Raw genomic sequence first — 21,313 nt, forward strand, 5'->3', positions numbered from 1 at the left:
TGCTGTTGGCGTTCTTCATCAAAGAATTTGGCTTGTCAATTCTGATTTCTTCTTGAAGGGCGGAGAAGTGGCCAACTTGGAAGGAGGGAGGGAGAGGGAGAACGGAGTTGATTTATGTAAAAGAAAGTTTGGACCAGAAGAGGTGTATGGTTGGTGGAGGCGGGAGGAGGATGCTGAGGGCCTTGGGAGGGGGAAAGAGCTGGGGGGGGGGGAGGAGGAAGGGTTATGAACTCCTTCCTTGGCAGGTTATTTTATTTATTTGAGTCTTAGATATTACTGACTTTCATGAATATTTGTACAGCTCATTTGTATCTTAAGCACATTTTGGAAATAAACAACAAAATAATTCCATAAAACATACAAACTTTTGCTTATTGAGCGTGCTGTTTTTCTTGTGTCAACACAGTATGCACCTAAACACTTTTTTAGGTCATTGAAAGAAAGACTACAGAGTATAACTAGGTTGACTCTATTAGAGGCAATAGTTTATGAGCCCCAGCTATGAGGTCATTTGCACTATCCCTTTAAAAACACCCACACATTTAAAATTGGCCTTTTATATCTGATTTTTTTTTAAACCTTTACTGAAAATCTAAACTGAAGTGTCTTTTCATATCTCCTTGCCCTTACCCAGCAACTGGGCTGAGATCTTAGGACAACATGGAAATTCATAAAAATGTACACAATTACTTAAGCTAGAATTAGTTCCTAACCTCAAAAGCAGACTATTAGGTAACCCTTAGCATTCAAAGGCTCTTGATTTATTTATTTTTTTTCTAGACTAAACACCAGAGAGCAGAGCTCAGCTATCTAGTTGACAGACCTCGCCGAGTTAACAGGTATGGACTCTTATTTATTTATTTATTTATTTATTTTATTTATTTTTTATTTCCTAGCTTGGTGTATGGACAATCTGCTACCTACTACAAGTAAGAATTAGGTGTATTATTCAATATTAAAATATAAAACATATAAAGTATTTCCAATTAGGGTAGGACATAAATGCTAATTATGTTGGGTTTCCTAAATAATACATTAAAATATGGGTACATTTTATTTATATACAAGTTACTAAATATATTTGAGTATTTTGCCAGTTTTCACTTTTACACTGCTTCTGATAGTCTTCCTAACTGTTAGTTCCAGGTGCATATATACACCTGCTGTATAAAAATGATATGAACATATACTTAGCTCCAATCATAGAATATTGCCTAAACTTTACATGCCTTAAAGGGCTCAAACTGACTGCTAATACTCAATTTTAAAGAGCTGGGCTTAAGCTTTTGAAAACAAGCTTTATGCAGAAATAAAGCCAACTAAGAGGTCTATGAATCTGCAGCACCACTGGTGACCATGTGGTGGCAGAAGAATGTTTTGTGTGTAACTTCACCTTTTTTATTCTAATATTCACATTTTTGTGCTTGTAGTTCTGCATTCCAGGAAGCCGACATAGTAAGCTCTAAGGACAGTGGTCATGGAGACAGTGAACAGGGAGATAGTGATCACGATGCCACCAACCGTGGCCAGTCAGCTGGTAAGTGTGATCCAAGGGCAATCTAAATGCTGACTTTTATAGCTTAAAAAAAAAAAAAAAAATCTAGAAAGGATGATGGCCTAGATACTTTTTTGGTAAATTTAATGTGCTACCTCTACAGCGAAAGATGGTGTCATCCTATGTTGATAACTGTATATTCAATGAGGATTATAAACATTCAATGTTCCTTTGGAGAGTTAAAGTTAGAAATTCATTGTGGAATATGTTAAAATATGAAATATTTCTCCCTTATATAATGCGCTTTAATGGGATTATATTGCATACAAAAAGCCATAGATCTCTCACCTGGGCCAGTCCCCAGTCTTCAGTCAATTAAGGTATTATTAGACTGTTTGTGGATGAGGTAACTGAAGATGAATGAAATTGATTGACCTGTACAAGGTCACAAGAGGATAAGTGAATGACTGGGGACTAGAATCCACATTCGTGCCTCCAGAGTATTTTGCATGCCACCAAGTAGTAAATGAAAGAGTGAAGGGTGATTAAAAGTCACAAGTAGGTTGAAGGCAGGATTTCCAAATCTGGGTTCTGAGGCTTTAGGACATTAGGAAACATGTGATAGTGTGTATTTTTGGAATTGCACTAGGTTTCCTAATATTTTCAACAGGGCCTATGACCTGTCAAAAATTTGGACTCTAGGTATATTTATATGTGGGCTGAATGGTAGTCACTCATGGAGTTGCAATGGGATACATATTTATTTTATTTTATTTTACTTTATTTTGCTTAAGTTTTTCTATATAAATTTAAACTTTATATTTTAAAGGATCCTGATAACTGTAATTACTAATCTGTTAAGGAGACACTTAAGAGAAATAAAATATGTACTTAACATAATGAAAATAATTTCATAAAATTTGGGTTTTCTTTCTGTTTCATTTGCACTTCAACTAAAAGGATGCTTGTTGATTTTTTTTTTTTACTGTTTCTTTTCTGATTGTTTTGTATTTATCTGACACATAAAAAAATGAAAAGGAACGCCAACTTTTGTAACTTCTAAAAATGTCCATCATTGGACCATCTCTGGGTTCAACTTCTTTTGCTTGAGATGCGAGCTTTATTTTGGTCAATGGCCTAAGCATAGAGTGACAGGGTCCTGGTTTTCAGGGTAACGCTGGTCCTCGAGAGCACCCATTCCTCAATACACTTGATGGACCTCTGAATGGTGCTGAGGCAGTGTGTCAAAGGGCAGTGCACGCCCCACGGTCGCCTGGCAGCAGTGGCCGCTGCAAGCCTAAGACTGGGCTAATGTGTGATGTGTCTGAGGCTGCCTTAGCCTTGGGAAACACAGGCAGGAGGAGGGGGGAAAAAGCTGCTCAAGGGTCTCTTTATATTGCTGCAAGTCATTAATATGCAGACCTAATGAGACTTGAGAACTGCCAAGAATCCCCGGAGGTCCCTGCCCCTTGCGGGCCTTCACGCTAAGTGAACAGAGCATCTATTTAGTGTCTGGGAACCTGACAACAAACCAGATCTTGCCAGAAGTTTATATCTGAGTACAAAGTCCCTTTCATTTTTGGCCTATATATGGCATATGATTGATTGTTATCTTTAAGAAGCTGTACATTTAGAATCATGCATTCCTATTCTTTACTCTGAGAGTCTAACCTAACGGTCAGCCTTTGAAAACTTTTCAAGCAAAATCTTTAATATAAAAAACGGAATACCTGCTGCATGCTTCCTGGGATGCACTTTATTCCTTTCCCACTCTCCCACTTTGTTTTTTTCTTTTTTGTGGCACTCTAGTCTCAATGAACATTTCGGTTAGTTTAGTCCCTTAGACATAACGAGCTATAATAACCTAACCGAAGAAAAAGAAATGAGTAAACATCTGCAAAAAAACCCGCTAAATTTGGAAGATGGATGGGAATATATTCTTGCCTATGCGCCTTCTCAGTAGCTATTTCATTTCATAGGCACTCAGCGTTGCCATTTGGGTAATGTTTCTTTCAAATTGTCTGAGACGTCAAAGCATTAAAAGGAAAAATAAAATGCTAAATTGTGTTCCGAAAAACATTTTTTAAAAAGTAAGGCAGTTTTTATTCTTTATCAAAATGGCAATCCCCCCCCCATCTTTATGTTTTTAAACATGTAAAAGTGGTACAGAATCTATAATCTGTGTATTTCATTAGCAGTTATGGGGCAGCCACTACACACTGGGCACAAGAATGGCTGTTTCAGAATTGGAGCAGCACACTTTTATTAGAAGGAATCGCACCTCTGTGTGCTGAATTGAAGTCAGTTTTAATGTGTCTAATTTCATTGTAAGAACGACTCTGAATGTTTTCTTTTTAAGTATAAAGCCCTAAGTGCAGAGAATTAAAATGCATTTACTTAATGTTTTTTCCCAGTCATTGCTATGTTGTGTACTATAAACCCCACACGAAGTAGCTAAAATATTTTCTAAAAGTGAAGCCCATTTCAGGTAAATAAGTACATCTGCTTTATTCCCTGGAAAAGCCAGCTATTAATGATCTTCCTATGTTGTAATATGTTGAAAATATTTATAGCACACTTATTTTCAGGCTTAGGCTATGAAAACATTTTGTACTAATAAGCAAATCTCACTCAGATGGATTTTTAAGGAGAAAAGGTTAGATTATTAAGGAAAAATAACTCTGGAAAGATATAGATTCTGAATTCTCTCCTTTAGTTTGTACCTCATTTCATACTGCATTTCCTGTACTGTTTGCCTTACTACTTCACCTGTTTAAGATTCCTAACTTTATCTTTATTCCCACTTTCTTTTTCTATGTTAACATCACTTTGTATGCATTTATTTAGATATGCCTTCTATTTATTCTTCTATGAATAGTTTTCCTTTTTGTTCTTTCTCCACCCCACCCCCACTTGTCCCCTTTCTAAGCCATTTGCAGTCACCAATCTTGTTCATAGAAGGGCTTTAAATACGGAGGCAGCTGCACAGAGAATCACATAAGCTTTTTCAGTTTTCCACTGCACCTGGCTCCATGTGTAAAATTCTTCAGATTGACCACTGCTCTGTGGCACTATTTTTCTATAGCCTTGTCAAGGTGCTTTCCATTTTTGTGTGTTTGTTTTTTCAGTGCATTATTGATATATTGGTTAGATATGGCAAAAGTCCAAGGAGATGTGGTAAATGCACGCATAAATCATCACAAGAAGCAAAACTGATTAATCACAGCTGAAAGAGCCAAAGAACGTCAAGGTGGATTTTAAAAGAAATATGTTTTCAGTGTTGTTTATTTTATCATTAGATTAAAAGATAGGCTTCTTTCCTCATTTAGAACACTGATATAACATTTTTCTTGTATATTCTTAAACATTTCAATATTATTGAAGGTACATCTAAGGAGACCTATTCAGTTGTAAGAATTTTATTTTCCACTTAAAATACAATAAGCCTAATACTAAGACTTATTATGAATTGATTTTTAATAATTGTGACTTCTTAAATAATATGTTGAAGAGGAGAACCTTAATAAAGGATTCTATTAATGTTACTTGCTATAGTTTACCTCAAAATGTCAAATTGCTCTTGCTGATTTTATTTACAAGGGAACTTAGCTTCTAAATCTACTTATTTCTTAACTAATTATTATGAGATTGATACATGATCCATGGTAAAAATGTGGCTATACATTTAAAAATAAAGTGATTTGAATCATCAATATATTCAAACTAGTAAATAAATTATATCATGAAGTATATTGTCATTGTACAACTACAATAATATCAAAAAGAGAGTCCTTGACTTACCATAAATATAAAGAAGTCAGACACTGGCAAAGTTTTTGGCTTTATAAATAAAATGAATTTACACCATAATTAAGGTTTCTGGTGAAAATCTGAGCTACGACTTGATGTGGAGATTTATAATTAGAAAAACATGTAAGACAAAATATTGAGAGAAAATGGGGAAAATATAAACATTTTCAAATAATAAGTAGGGGAAAATTATGATAGACATGTTTTGAATTTTTATTATTGAATTATGCTGATAAATATCTGCCTCCAAACCACATTCTCTTAAAAAATTACAGCAATATTTATAGTTATTATTAACATCTTTCAGTTTATCAGTGTTATGTGATTAAAGGAAAATGAGAAATTTTCTCAAAAAAAAATTTTGTTGATTTTCTTTAAAATTAATTTATCATGTTTTGGGGGGAAAATAAACATTTTTTATGAAGGCTTGGTGCATGAGAAAGAAATGTACACATAGTTTTGCATTATTACATTCATCAGAAAACAGTACAAGTTGAATACAAATATAATATTTTTGAAATTACTCTTTGTTCTCAGTGGTACTATCACTGTCTCTGACTAGAAGGGACAAGTTACTTGCCAGTTACAAAAGACATATTTTAAAATTTGCCTAAATATATCTCTGCATAACAGGCAGTCTATCACATCAGCTGTCAGGCCTTGTAGAACAGATTATTTCTGAGAAGTGGAGAAAATAAATAAGTAGGAGAAGAAATTGCAAGTAAAATATATATATGTTGAGATGTTTCTTAGAAACTACCATACCTTCAAAACTGAGGTTTGTTCTGTATTTTTCTGCTATACAAATCCTTCAGGTACTATAGTAAGGGAATTTGAATCAGGACCAAAAAAAAAAAAAATCTAGTTAAATTTATTTTCCTCTGGGACTTCACATTAAGCCATTAAAAAATTCCCAGAGTGCCTGGCCGGTGTGGCGCAATCATCACTGATGTTTCTCTCTCTCTCCCCCTTTCCCTTCCTCTCTCTGAAACCAACAAAAACATATTTAAAAAATAATAATTCCCAGAGCAATGTGAATTTTAATATATCATTTTACTATGTCCCATGCTAAAATACCTGGCATTCCTGTGTGTCATGTAGTCACTTAACACAATAAAACATAAACATACCACTGCTTTTTTGGTCATTGTAATAATATATTTCATAGAGCTAATAACAAATGAAAAAAGATAAAATAATATTAGCCTTTCAATGACTCTCTAAGTTGAGGACTGATAATGGGAAAATTTATTTGGTTCTCAAACTATATATTAAAAAAATCAAATTAAAAACGTTCATTTTAAATAACTGTTTTCAGTGTTATTTTAAATGTATTGAGGTACTATCTATGTTATTAAATTTTGTATGACATTTTCCTTGTAAGAAATGCATACACTTGCTTTATCAGTAAAACTGGTAAAACATATGCATGCATAATTTATGACCCCTTATCTTTCCTTCAAGTTATATAATGCTGTGTGTTATTATTATGGGAATTCCATTTTAAAGATTAGTTCATAAATTTCTCAAGAACATTATTTATAAGTGTTTTTTTCCTTCTGTCAAATAACATTCTTCCAACAAAAAACTTGATCTTATTTCACCACTGTTCTTATGTACGCGCTGTATTATTTGTACAGGTTCTCAACTCATGAGAACTCGATTATGTCATCTTAGGGAATTTTAAGTAGCTTCTAATAATTAAAAGAGGCAAAACATAATACACTTTAAGAGAAGAAAATGGGCACAATTGAGTATAAACTACCCATAAAAATAAGTTCTACTAAAAGCACCTCTTAATATAAACAACATCTGCATAATAATGTTGAAAGACTAGTTTATTAATTTTTTTCTGTGTGACATTATCATATTCATAATTATAAGAACACTTGGGTACAGGTCCTCAAAAGATGTGAAAAATTGTTAATGTTCTTGTGGTATATTTAAAACGATATTCCTCAGTCATGTGAGGAAAAGGTCGTATTAATTCTAAATTTCACATTAGGCATCCATCTTTATCAGGATCCAATAATACAATTCTATCTTAATATTTGAATAATTCTATCTACTTTAAATTCAAAAAAACTCAAATTTATTTTTAAAATAAATAATTGCTGATAATAATTGTAGTCTTAATGGTAGCTCCATCTATTTAAGAAAACACCTCCTCTCCTCCCCTCACATGTACTATAAATAGGGAGCATTTATAGTACTGTGTGTCAAAATACAAACCTCTGGTTCTCTAGCTACCTACCTGGTAAATCAGTGTGCATCAGGGACATTCCTTTCCCTCTTCTCTTTTCTCTCTACATAGCTCCTTACAGAAATAGGATAAAGAACTGACCTCTGATGTCTAGGGAAACACTGACATGTTTTACATGCGGTTCTTAGTCTGGACCTTATCCCGCCTTCAGCTCACGTTTCTGTTCCTCAACAGTTCACTGATCAGTAATTTATTTGCAGGCTTATGCACGACAACTGTCAATGGAATGTTATAATCGAAGTTAGACTTTGCATTATACATAGTTCAATTTAAATTTAAAAAGTCATTATAAAGTGAGATTAACATATGATAAGAAGCTTGGTGTTATTTCTTTAAACATTTTTGTAATCAATGGTTCTTAATTCTTAGATAACCTAGAGGGTTAGTAACATCAAAAAATTATTCTCTTTATTTTATATATACAGATGTTAACATATACACAGAAACAGTAAATTAACATGTGACAGGATACCATCAGGAATTTAAGAACTAAAACTTGTTTGAGAGCTCAAATCACTTATGATGTTCATGAAAGAAACAATCAAATGTGTTCATTAAATAAATATTACTCTGTTGGTTAAACAAACAAGGAAAATCCCATGCAGACGAGGCATCATTTGAGTTTCTTATGTACAGACCAATCTTACTTTGGTTAATTCAAATTGACCGTGTTTAAAAACATATTCAATAAATATGTTACTATGTTTAGAAAACCATTTTTATACAATCTGGGCTTATGGCTGGTTTTTCTGCATTAGTGCTAATTATCAAAATGAATATCGAATAGGATTCTGTAGTGCTCAAAATTGTTAAGAAACTGAATTAGCATTCTTGAGCCATAATCAGATACGATGTAATAGTCTTGTCAATCTATGGCAGACAATGAAACTTGAAGTTGACATTTGAAATCTTGATATAGCAAGTCCTCACTTAAGGTCATTGTTAGGTTCTGTGAAACGACTTATAATAAACCAGTTATACCATAGGCCAATTGATAAAAAAAAGGGTTAAGTTCCTATAAAATCTCATCGACATTATAACAAAATGATGAAACATTATTCAAGGACCTGCTATATTCTAGGATTAGTAAGCAAAGAGTTTGCGTTGACTAGGACCAGTGTTTTCCAATATAGAACAAGTGATAAGGGTTTTGTCAATAGTATCTGCAGTTGACTCCCATTGCACTTGGTTACCTTGGTTTCACTAATTATAGTCATTTGTTCTGAATTTGTCTAAGGTGGTAAATGATAAGTGGTTTGGAGTAATATGAGCTACCAGAGTGTCACTGAGAATTACCTTCTAGGAAGTAATTTCCTAGGAACCTACGGAAGCATGTTCTTGGCCACTCATAAAATCTTATTTCATTCTTGTTACTTACTGGTTTATCAATATGTATGCCAGTTTTCTGTTGAATTTCACTTTTTGTTTCATGTTCAGATTTCATAATCTAAATATCAGCTTTAGTGCTTTGCATATTTTTTCCAATGCTACTTCTAGGGAAAAAAATGTCAGATGATTTACCATCATGAGAGATTATGGATTATGAAAACTTTACACTTGAATTTTTTCTCTGTTATGAACCTCACCAGAGATTTTTAAAAGTATTCATTCTTTTTCTACTCACCATTTCCAAATTATTTTTAAAAATTTAGAGCCAATGTATTTTCCCCAATACCCTGGGTAGTTTAGAAACATCTGTCTCAGAGGCCTCTTTGCCAAAGCGGTTTTTAACGGTCCTTCACCGCTGTGCAGCTGGCCATGTTGGTGAGTGTCACATCTGCAGCCTCTCTTTTTTCTTGCTCACAGGTATGGATCTCTTCTCCAACTGCACCGAAGAATGTAAAGCCCTGGGCCACTCAGATCGGTGCTGGATGCCTTCTTTTGTCCCTTCTGACGGACGCCAGGCTGCCGATTATCGCAGCAATCTGCATGTTCCCGGCATGGACTCTGTTCCAGACACCGAGGTGTTTGAAACTCCAGAAGCGCAGCCTGGGGCAGAGCGGTCCTTCTCCACCTTCGGCAAAGAGAAGGCCCTTCACAGCACCCTGGAGAGGAAGGAGCTGGACGGACTGCTGTCTAATACACGAGCGCCTTACAAACCACCATATTTGAGTAAGTATTCTATAAAAGGCTGTATCAAAGTGTTCCCTGTGAGGGAATCAAGTTCAGCACATCAGTCTTCTTAGTAAAAATAGAATTCAGGATAACTGACTCTCGGAGGCAGGCAGCACTTTACTGTGGAAAAATGAATATACTGCACAGGAAGACAGGCTTCTGTGTTAGGACATGGTTCTTGACAACAATCAAAAGCAATACTTTTGATGTTGTCGAAAATATTTTTCAAATGTTCTCTATATTTCCTTTAGACATTGCTCTCTTGCTTACTTGATTTCCATGCTTTTTGAAGGGCTTAGAAAAACATCTCAACACTTGAGTTGCTGAGGGATCCCATTTTCTTATCGATGGGTGGTCACCCTTTTACCATAGTCACACCAAACACATTGCTAAATTCAGAAAGCAGTGCAGCCTTTAGTTTGACCAGTCAGCATGGGTTAGTAATGTGTTGGTGTGGATTCAAGTCTGATTCGAGCCAGAGGAACTATGTGATGATAGCATATTGATACGGCAATATTCATTTATTTAAAATAATAGATTCTTCTAACATTGAAACTTTGATAATTTCTTTCAATTTTGGGACCATATTTTCTAAATGGATTATTTTATGCAACCACTGTGAAAAATGAAGATGCTTTGAGATTCCCTGTAGTATATTTCCTTTGAGGATCTTAGAAATGCAATTATACCATTTATTGTCTACCACATAGGGATTTTTTACTTTTAGTTAATTCATAATTGCTACTGGTGATTCAGTATTTTGGCCAAACCACATGAACTATTATTTCATGAGGCTGAAACTCGTAACAACTCAATCAAAAGATGACTTTTATTTTCTTACTTTCACTGTCTAGTACAAAAAAAAAATAAAAATCCTGGAACCATAAGCTAGAAGCAAAAGATGAGATAGACTGAAGATGTACCATTTCTTTTATGACTTATGAAACGGGAGGAAAAAATACTTAAAAGTAGAAGAACACTTATACTTCCCCTTATGAACGTAAATGTGAAAGGCATGGATTGAATGCATTGAGGACGTGGTTACTACTCTGGCCACTAATAAGAATAGACAAGTGTCATATAACTAAATGGTGGGTCTGCCACTGGATAGATACATCGTGATGGCAACAGTGATCAAATGTCTCATGAAGGAGTATGTTCCACTTCTCAAGTTACTTAGAGATGCCATTGCCCTAGCATGACATAGTATTTCAGCATTTCACACCCAAAGAATTGTGTCTCCTTATAAATTGATATTTGTTTTGATTTATTTTTTAAAGTTATAAAACACAAAGAGAACACAAACACTTAAGGAAAGTATTGACATGCCTAGCATAATAATGAAGCTGTAATTTGAATGCTAAAGTCCTAAAGTTTAACTCACACATTTACACACACTAGTGATTAAAGTACCCTAAAATCAAATTTTAACAAATGAAGACTGTGATGTAGTCAGTCCTTGGCCCTCAAACTGAATTCTGGATTTTAAATTGTATTAGTTATAAAAAATAAAACAAAAACAACAACAACAAGCTGGTCCAAATTTAAAACAACATATTCTCACTTTGAATTAAGAATACAGGATATAGAGATGCATTATCAATAATTTCAACACAAGAGGTCAAAGAGCATATGATTAAGAGTAATTCAAAATTGTAGTTCTAAATAAATACAAATATCTACTGTTGCTATATGTATCAGTTGGTAAGTCTACATTAAACATAGTTAAAAAATCAATTCACCTTCTTTTGCTCTTAGGGAGCACAAATTTTGAAGTTTTACTTACACATAGAAGTGAAAATTTAAACATTTACAAATATCTTTCTCCACTGACTAGTTTTTCTTTTTCATTTCAAGTATCACAGTAACAATTTAATTCATACAAAAGTTAATGTGCATATATTTTAACGAAAATTTCTCTAATTTCTAAGAACTGAGTGTTTTCATTGAGAGACCTGATTTTCAGGACTATGAACTATGTTAGCAGTTATGTGTGTTGCTAGAAATCAATGGATGCATGTATTATTTTATCAAGACAATTGAATTTGTTGGCATATTATCCAGATATGTATTAGAATAAATTAGTTTTTAATAACAATTTGTTTTTTTCTGGTTAGCCAGCTCACATTGCTCAGACTTTAAGGTTTAGTATGCATTGTGATCTCAATGAAAAACAAGTAGAACAGTAGCTATTTTGTTTTTACTTTTATTGTCCTTAGTTCTTCATATAATTTGAAGCATATCTGAATACCTTTTTAACTTCTAGTGTTTCATGCCATCTTAAACTCACAATTACCTTTAAAATTACATCAGAGCTCTGATTTAATAGGCATAGTCAATTTTGTGGTTAACCTAATAGCGCAAACTAAAATCCAAAACCATTCCTGACCATTTTCCAAAACCATTCCTCACCAAATTCACATGGTGAGAGTTGTTAATAGTTGTATCATTTATTGTTGGCAATGGAAATATCCTCATCTTTTAAATTGAAAAACACATCCCTTATGTAATCAAAGAAGCTAAAAACTAACACTAATTACTTGCTTTTAATCAGAATGCTTAAATAATTATTGAGGTAGCAGGTTTTCTTTTGCTTAACATGCATTTAGTTTTATAATGAACATAATGTATATTTTGATGCTCAGAGCAGCAACTGTATATTTAGTCATGTTAGTAAAGCTCTAAAAAAAGCCTAATGAGGCTACCGCTGTCATTTATGAAATGATGACAGGGAAATAGTGGCATGCTTAATAATACAAATGAGATCATTGTCTTTACCCAAGAACTTTCCATTTCTATACTACTGATTCTTAAGGTTAAAATTGAAAATTGTAAGAAACCAACTTTTACACAAAAGTACGTATGCGCATGTTAAAAAAATTATAGTTTGTGTTTTTAACAACATACCTAAATAAAGTCATGTTTCCTATTTTTTTAAAGATCTGTGAAGAGTATACATGATACATTTGATGAAATGGGACTTTAATCAGGAGTAATTTTGAAAACACATCTATTAATACTTGCTCGTTAGTCATGAGCACTTTGTGAACATGCTTTCTCTTATTTTTGGCAATGTTGTCATTTGCTATTACTCTGATGAGGACCGAAGGGGCACACTGAAAAACTGAGGAAAGAAACTTAAACATGGAGAATATATTTATCATAAAATAAAATCGACACAGCTTTTAGATTTATCTTAAAATGTTAATAAATTTTAGCTTAACCTCACCATTAATTTTTATTAGAGTAAAAAAAATACTAAAATATTACTTTAACTTTTAGTAAAAATTAACCATTGTTTTCAACACTTATTGAAATGAAACAAGAAAAAAATAGTCTCTGAAGTTTAGAAATAACTTATTTTTATCCTGATGATTGAAGAACTTAGAATTATAGACATCATATTTACATCACATTAGTCTTTCAAATGACACAATAAATTATACATAAAATACTCTGAATTGTCTCAGCAAATAACAAAAATAATTTAAGAATATAAATTGTAAAAGTTATTAACATAATTTAGAAAAAAACAATAGTTAAAATACTATCTTTAATATTATTTTTCAATCATTCTTGCTTATGATTTTGGCTTCACATTTTGAACATCATCTCTTAAGATTTTTGTCAGTAAACAAACATGTCTTTCAGTAAATAATCAGCCTAAACAATACAAAACTCAAGTTATAAGTATTTGGAAAATTGCTGATATCTTGTCAATAAACATAGTCCCTAAAAATTGAAGACAATCATAAGATTAAATAATTAATGAAATGTCATCTAAAATATATTGTGAAAATCACTTACTGAAGTCATACAATGGTAAATTATATAAAGTGAAAAAACTGCATTGACATAATAATTTCTTAAATCCTAAATCCATGACATTTCCTAGAATCACAGGACTGCAGGTAACCACATAGTCAAAGGTGTCATGGTCCATCCTGCCTTCATCTCATAACACATTTAGACTCGTCCATGTATGCCAGAATATCACGCTAGCTGTTTCCCGACTTGACTTGACTTTGGCCTACTTTTAAGCCTTTTTGAAATTTCAACGTGTTGTAACATAAAAAAAGGTGTCAGCACTTCAAAACATTGCATGTAAAATATTACTGACATTTTACCTAGACTTTGTTTTTCGTAAACCTCATTTTGGGAAATTTTTTTTAGGCATCTATATTAATTAAACAGATCGCTGAAAGTTTTTATTTGATTGAAACTGTGGAGCCGTTTTGTTTAGGTCACATCTCTTCCAGTCCCTTCATGACCTCAGTCTGCCTTCTATATGTTTTCATAATTTGTTGAACTCAGTAGTGTGGTAAGAGCATATATAGAATTCAAAGTAAAACTTTCTTATTGATACATGTTATTTTCATATTTACATACCCCTGTGTAGTGTTTTCTCTGAGATTTGTATATTCCTCTAGTGTCATAAAGGTAACATCACTTTATCAAATATTAAAGTCCACAAATAAGTATTTTTATACGTGACCTTTTTAACACTTCTCTCTCATAGGTCCATACATCACTAAATGAAGGGGAAACTTTTCCGGATTTTTGTTCTTTTCCAGTAAATATGTTTATTTCTGTTCACTTTTTCTTCAAATTGTACTACTTTTTTATAGCTGCCTATTTCTGAGATTTTTGTTCTCTCATTCTTTTTATAAGTATTTATCTAGATTTGTAAACGTAACTAATTTTCTCATTTTTTTTCACTGTATCTCTTTGTGACAAATCACTGGGTCTTTGAATCACACCAGTCTTTCTATTTTTTCATTAAATTATTTTTCTCAGGAATTAACCATTAATCTCTCATAATCAAAATAGCTTTATCTCCTTAACTCTGTGAGCAGGAACACATGATAACTCAAGATCAAGAGAGTACCCAATCCCAGTTCATATTCTCTATCTATCTACTATAAAATTTAATGTTCACTGAATTTTATGATCTTTTACTTTTGTGAAATAGGTAATCTACTCACAACTTATATAATTACCCCAGTTAACTGGTGTAGCAGCTGACTGGAACCTCCATATAGTTCTAGATAAATGAGATACAATAATGTTATGCCATTTCTTATTTAGTTGTTGATTAATGGTTGACCTCAACTAGTATGGTTTAAAGGGAAAGCTATAAAAGTCTTCCGAGGTGCAGATATGAAACAGAGACGCTCTCACATCTGGTGATTTCGGTGGGCAACTTCATTTTCATTTATTCAGACGTCAGTGCTTTCGTGACATCACCTGTCACTTAAAATTTGTGCCTATGGGTGTTTCGGAACTAGTAGTATCCAATACTCTCTTGGGGTATTGAGACCGATTACCCAGCTATATATATTATAAATTCTAAATAATTATTGATGAACAATGAATTAATGGATAAATGAGTGTTTTTAAAGTACCTAACTTTTCTTCAATGCTGTCATCACACTTTCTTTGACACACAGGCCTACACACACACTTTTCGATATGCTAGGCAAACTTCCATTTTTACTTCCAATGAAAAATGTTTTAAATTAGTTGTATTTCTCTCCAGCTAATACCTGCAATCTTTTGTGAGAGGAAGTAGGTTTTGAACTCATTCAAAATATTAAAATGCCCCTAACCGTGGTCTTTTGTAAAACATGGAGTTTTTCAATACTTTGAAATTTTAAATTTCTTTTCATTTGTTCCAAGAACTTATTTCATATTCTAAGAAGGAGTTAATTTTTTTTTTTCTTTCGTATTTCTTAACTCTCTTAGAATGTTAACAACTTCCTTTCTTACATGGTCTGTGAGACAATTCCTCCCTCCCATATTTTATTTACTAGAAGCTTTCATATTTTAGCTCCCCTTTTCACTCTTTCATTAAGTTAATAAGTACATACATTCCCCTGGTTTAGTCACTTTTTTTTTTTTTTAACCCATATGCAAGAGTTATTTCTTTGTATGTTATTAATTACATTATTGAGTTCACAGAGATATGATTAAATAAACTCTTGTACATTTTTAAGGGCATATAGAGAGGACCATTGATAAAGGTAATTTATATCTTTCTGCAATAGTTTACACTCATTGGTATGTGAGTCTTCATCTGTTATTTAAAGCAGTTTATTTTAAGCATGCTTTACATATTCCTGAGTTACCATTTCACATATTAATATTATTTATATACTTCATTTTATATTACAGATCATTTCCACCCTCTTTCTTATTTTGTACATTGGAAGTAAACTCACTTAAGCATTTGTCCATCACGTGAGCCCAACAAAGGAAGATTACCAATTAAAATATAAATAGAATTATTCACTGAAAAAGACTATCTGCTTGGGAATTTTTCCTGCCTCATCAAACTGAAGATTTATGGGTCTAAATTTAAATACATTAAGTTATAAAGATATTGTAAATAGTCTGGAATATACAAATTCAATTGCTTATAAATATCATTAAACATCATTTAATACTCAATGTGCCAGACTTTTTTTGGATGAGTATGCGTCTTCTGAAATTCTTTTAATAGGAATTAGTGTCATTTAGACAAGATAGCTTGGAAACTGCTTTAGTCTGTGAGGCTCAAGATCGAATAATACTACTGAATCAAGGCTCAATTCAGCATAATGAGTCAATTTAATGTTTCCCAAAGTATAATAAAAACCAGGGCAGTTTTATGTGGAGGTCCAATAGGAGTCTCTAATTACTACATTAGTGGTCCCTAATTATCTACATCAGTTTAGGTGGGGAGAAGAGAGGAGATTTGACAAAAAATTAATCCCCAAATGTAATTACGTACAAATGGGTGAAGATAAAAACAAACCGTAAGTTAGAAACTTTGCAAATAAAAATCAGGGCTTTGTTTCTGATTCTATAATTGGTACATTACAGTCAACATTATACATTATATTTATGCATTATGCCTAAGCACACAGCTGTATGCTTTCTCCTAGAAATACATGATTTTTAACTCTAAGAGCTGAAAGGATTATATGTGAACTTCATTTCAATAAAATTTCTATAATCTGTACAACAGACTTATCTAAATTACCAATGATATCTTTTGAGTATTGAGTTCAACAAGTGATTATAAATGTTTTCTGTTTTCATGATTCCATTGTATGGATACATTTGCACATATATGCATCCTGTATGAAGACATTATATTTTTAACTTAATTTAATTTTAATTATATATATTCATTACCATAAAAATGACAGTGATTATGTTTAATGCAAGAGTAAGTTTATTTAACTAATAGCTGTTTCATTATCAGAAACTGTTAACATGACACTATGGTGCTTGCTGAGAAACAGATAAGAGACACAACCAATTTTAGCCCGTTCCTTTAATTTTTAAGGTACTGGTTGTATTTTTGAGGACCAGTTTATATGCATAGGTAGAAAAATTAACCATGATACTTTAGAAGAAATATATGTCTGATTCATATGTATTATGAGGAAGACATTATTTTTACTACTTGTAAAAATGTTGTAATCTCTAGGGCTTTTTTCTCCTTTTAATGTTGGCATTAGCCAGAATTCTGCACTAGATCTCAATATTACAGATAATTTTGTTGGATATTGAATTTTATATTGTCCACATACTAGAAATGTGGCCTCAGTTAGTCATTAAATGTTTCAAGGCTAATGTATATACCAATAACTATATGGCAGCTGAAAATTAGGTAATTACTATATTATCCCATAAAGAGCATATTTGCAAATGTTTTTGTCAAAATTTTTAAGTAAATGTCTTAATAAAGAAAAAAGACTTAAACATAGAAGTAATACATTAAAAAATCAATATCAAACATATGTTTTGTGGATTAATTTTTTTTTAATTTTTTTATCGATTTCAGAAAGAGGAAGGGAAAGGGAGAGAGAGATAGATAGAAACATCAATGATGAGAGTCATTGATCTGCTGCCCTCTGCAAGCCCCGTACTGGAGATTGAGCCCACAGCCTGGGTATGTGCCCTGACAGGGAATGGAACAGTGACCTCCTGGTTCATAGTTCAATGCCCAACTACTGAGCACACCAGCCAGGCCCAGATTAAATTTTGAATCACCCCGATTAAAGAAATTGCCAGAGTCGAGGGCTTCTCATATCTAACTAAAAATATTATTGGGTTTTGATTCAAAGTACAGCACATAGTAGAAAGAAAGTATTGAATTAACAAAGTCAACAGTAGATAAAGTATATATAATAGATTGTTTTGATGATGTACACTTGGTGTATGTAAGATAAAATATTTCACATGTAGGTGAAATATTAACTTTCATAGATATGAAGTTAATGTTATTGTCTGACAGTTGCTATCATTTTAGTCTTAGAAAATGTGTAGAAAACATGGAGTCTGACCTTTAAAATTAGTATAAAATTCTTGCCCTGGCCGTTTTGATTCCTGGTCAGGGCACATGCCCTGGTTGCAAGTTCTATGCCTGGCAGTGGGTGTGCAGGAAGCAGCCGATTGATGTTGTACTCTCACATTGATGTTCTCTCTCTAAAATTCAATAAAAATATTTTTGAAAAATTAAAAATAAAATGAAATTAGTATAAAATTATTGTACCTCCCCCCCCCACCATTAATAAACCTGATGCCAGAACAAATCCCTTAGCTAGTCACAAATAGCATAGTTTTATGGTTTATTTGTCATAGAATTAATTACTCATCGGATGATTACACTACATCATGGAATCTAGATATGTTTTGGTATATATATCTTAATTCTTGACTTATCTCAACTTGATAAGAACAATGGCAACAGAGAACATTATTATATAAAATAATATTTAGTTCTAGTAAATTATATTTTTACACATTTTTAAAATAATGGAAAATTTTAAGTATATATAAAAACAGATAATAGTGTACTAGACTCTCCATTTCTATCAATTCTTTGCCAAATTTGTTTCATTCAAACACTACCACAACTGCCCCTTCACTGAGGCTTTAAAGTAAATCCAGAGATTCTACTCTTTAATTTATTAATATTTCAGCGTATGTTTAATGAAAGTTTTTTAGCATAACCACAATAATATTCTTAATTTTTTCTATTCTTGTTAGTTATTCACATTACCATAATTTTCTCATAAATATTATATTTACAGTTAAGATGTTGACTCATGATTAAAATAAGGTTCATAGATAACAACTTTTATTTTTAAACTTTTATTAAAGTATAATATGCATGTAGAAATGTACAAAAATCATAGATGCAAAACTCAAAAAATTTTCAAAAAATGAGAATGCCTGAGTAACCAGTGACCAGAACATTAACTAGGTACAGTGTTCTGTTGCCAAAACCTTGCTAGTATGTCATTAAGTCCTGAATTCTGCCCTCTTCCAGTTACTACCTCCCAAAGAATTACCGCTACTCTGGCCTCTAACCAAAAATAGTTTTTCTGGATTTTAAAAATCTATAATTTGAATAAATAAAATAATGAGTATATTTGAGTTTCACTAAAATTTATTAGCCAGTTATTTTTCCTGGTAATATAAGGAAGCAATCAGCAGAGCCCATATATACCGGCATATAAACTATAAAGACAATTTAGGACAGATGTGTTCTCCTTGGATATAATTTTTCTTACTATCTTTGGAGTTCTCATGTCTAGTCTTTTAGAACTGTTTGATACTTGTCTTTATATCTTTCTTACTGTTTGACCATAATCTGATATTTAGTGGTGGTTTATAGAAACGAATATTTCAATATGTTAACTTGGCTACGGGATTATAACAAAAGAGTAGAGAAATTCAAATGTCTATACTTCTCATTTCTTTCACCCTAGATGAGGGGATTGTGGTAAATTGGAGATACTTAAAAGAGACTGAATAAAGTAAAGAGATTATCATTTTGGAGTAGAGTTTATCGGAAGAGAGTTTAAAAGGATTGAGGAACTGTAAACTGAGAAGAAAAGAGGGAGGGGACATAACAAATGTTAAGTGTTTGAACAAATATAACGACACAGATAGATAGTGTGATCAGTTAACCTGTCTTTATTGAGAGCAAAGAAAAGAGAAAATGGATCTATATTGCTTCCCGAGAGATTTAAACCTCACTTTATAGAAAATATACTGCCCCTGGCATTGGTATTTGCTCCTGAGAGATGTGGAAAGACTTCACCTAGAAGTAGAACTTTAGCACCGTCTAGCCCTAATGTGATGCATTTCCTGCAGAAAGAAAAGGAATGAAGAAGACCAGGCTTAATCTGACCAGAGGGCAAAGGAAAGGCAATTGAGAAAGCCTTGGTTTATTTTGATTTTTTTATTTTTTTCACAGTTTGCATTCAGCACGTTTTTGTATTAGTTTCAGGTGTACAGCACAGCAGATAGGCATTCATATGGGTTGCACAGTGTCCCCTCGGGTAGTTCAAGTGCCCGCTTGGCACCATAGGGGGTTATTACAGTGCGTGAGCTGCCCTCCCGCGCCGCGCCTCACATCCTGTGCCTCAGTCTGCAGCTCACAATCAGCACTTCTTAATCCCATCACCCAGAGAGCCTTGGGTTTCACCTATTTCCTTCCCTTCCTGTTTCTACGTGGATGACTTCTTATCTTTCCTTCTTCAGAATTTTGAAAATTTAAAAAAAAAAGGTTTTTTAAACTCTTTTCCCCCTTCACACATTGAATTGCAGAGGATGATAAATTCCAGGAACAAAAATTAAGAAACTGTAGATTTAGAAGACACCTTGGGCAAACGTGTAGAGTGCAAAAACTGACTATGAAATTACCTATTATATGTATAAATAACAGATTCTGTCTATTAAAAGTACGGATTTGAACTTGAAGGTTTAAGACTTCTATTAAATGATAATATTTATAAAAGAAAGATGATTATAGATTTAAAAAGTCTAATTTTGTTTGTCAAATATGAAATCTTCCCTTTACTGAGGTGGCTTATTTCTCTTATAATAAGACATTTCTACTTCTGCTGTTCTATTATCCTCTGTGGAATTTTAAGGAAAATTTTTGTTTTTTCTCAGTTACTGTGCAATGGATCATAATTAAGTGAAAATGAAACAGCCATTATTAATAATTCAAAGTCAATTGCCTACTCTCCTTAAACCTAATAGTAATGCATGCTTTCTTAATTATTTTGGAGGCTATAACAAGCAGGTTATATATGATTACTATGTTTTGGTTGAAATTTTTGAGAGCAAATGAAAACGTAGTTAGTATTAGCTTGGTAATGTGGAAGTTTGAATTAACTGCAAAGTTAAAAATATAATGAAAGGGGAAATAATCATTAGCTAAACATTAATGCTAAATTTAGTAATAATAGTATTTTACTACTGAATGCCCATTTTATAGGCACCAGTTTCATAAATGCACAACCAGTGTTAACAAGTGATAGTTACTCTCATCAATCAAGGATGATGAAATAAGCCCTGTGAATCTCAGGCTATAGTAAATCATTTTAGAATTGGATACATTAATATTTTATGATTATATAAATATACTTAATTTATATAGGCAAAGGGGTTGTTTAGTATTAGACGGCTAGTGAATTCTAACTTTTTTGAACCTGAATTAAGCTAAGAATTTAGGAAATCTATATTTCAAATCATATTTAATTTATGTTAGGGAATGATGTGGAGATAATTATTTCTCAAATTATAACAGCAAAATACTGTCTCTTTTTGTGTTTTGATTT

General features: G+C 32.6%; 1 protein-coding gene across 7 annotated transcripts in view; it reads left to right on the forward strand.

The window, feature by feature from the left end:
• PCDH10 (protocadherin 10) overlaps nucleotides 1–21,313 on the forward strand; it is a 39,247-nt gene that overhangs the window by 4,303 nt on the left and 13,631 nt on the right. The window contains exons 2-6 of one of the 7 annotated variants that reach the window (XR_013998571.1): nucleotides 781–839; nucleotides 1,431–1,537; nucleotides 9,375–9,680; nucleotides 14,203–14,878; nucleotides 15,858–16,121. Coding sequence is in view for 6 of the 7 variants with exons in the window: in XM_081133965.1 (XP_080990091.1) it covers nucleotides 781–839; nucleotides 1,431–1,537; nucleotides 9,375–9,680; nucleotides 15,858–15,898 (513 nt within the window). In the remaining variant the exon portion in view is untranslated. The other 6 variants (XM_081133967.1, XM_081133965.1, XM_081133966.1 and 3 more) reach the window with 6 other exon arrangements.

This window comes from Miniopterus schreibersii (assembly GCF_964146895.1).
Source record: "Miniopterus schreibersii genome assembly, chromosome: 4".
Taxonomy (NCBI): Eukaryota; Metazoa; Chordata; class Mammalia; order Chiroptera; family Miniopteridae; genus Miniopterus; species Miniopterus schreibersii.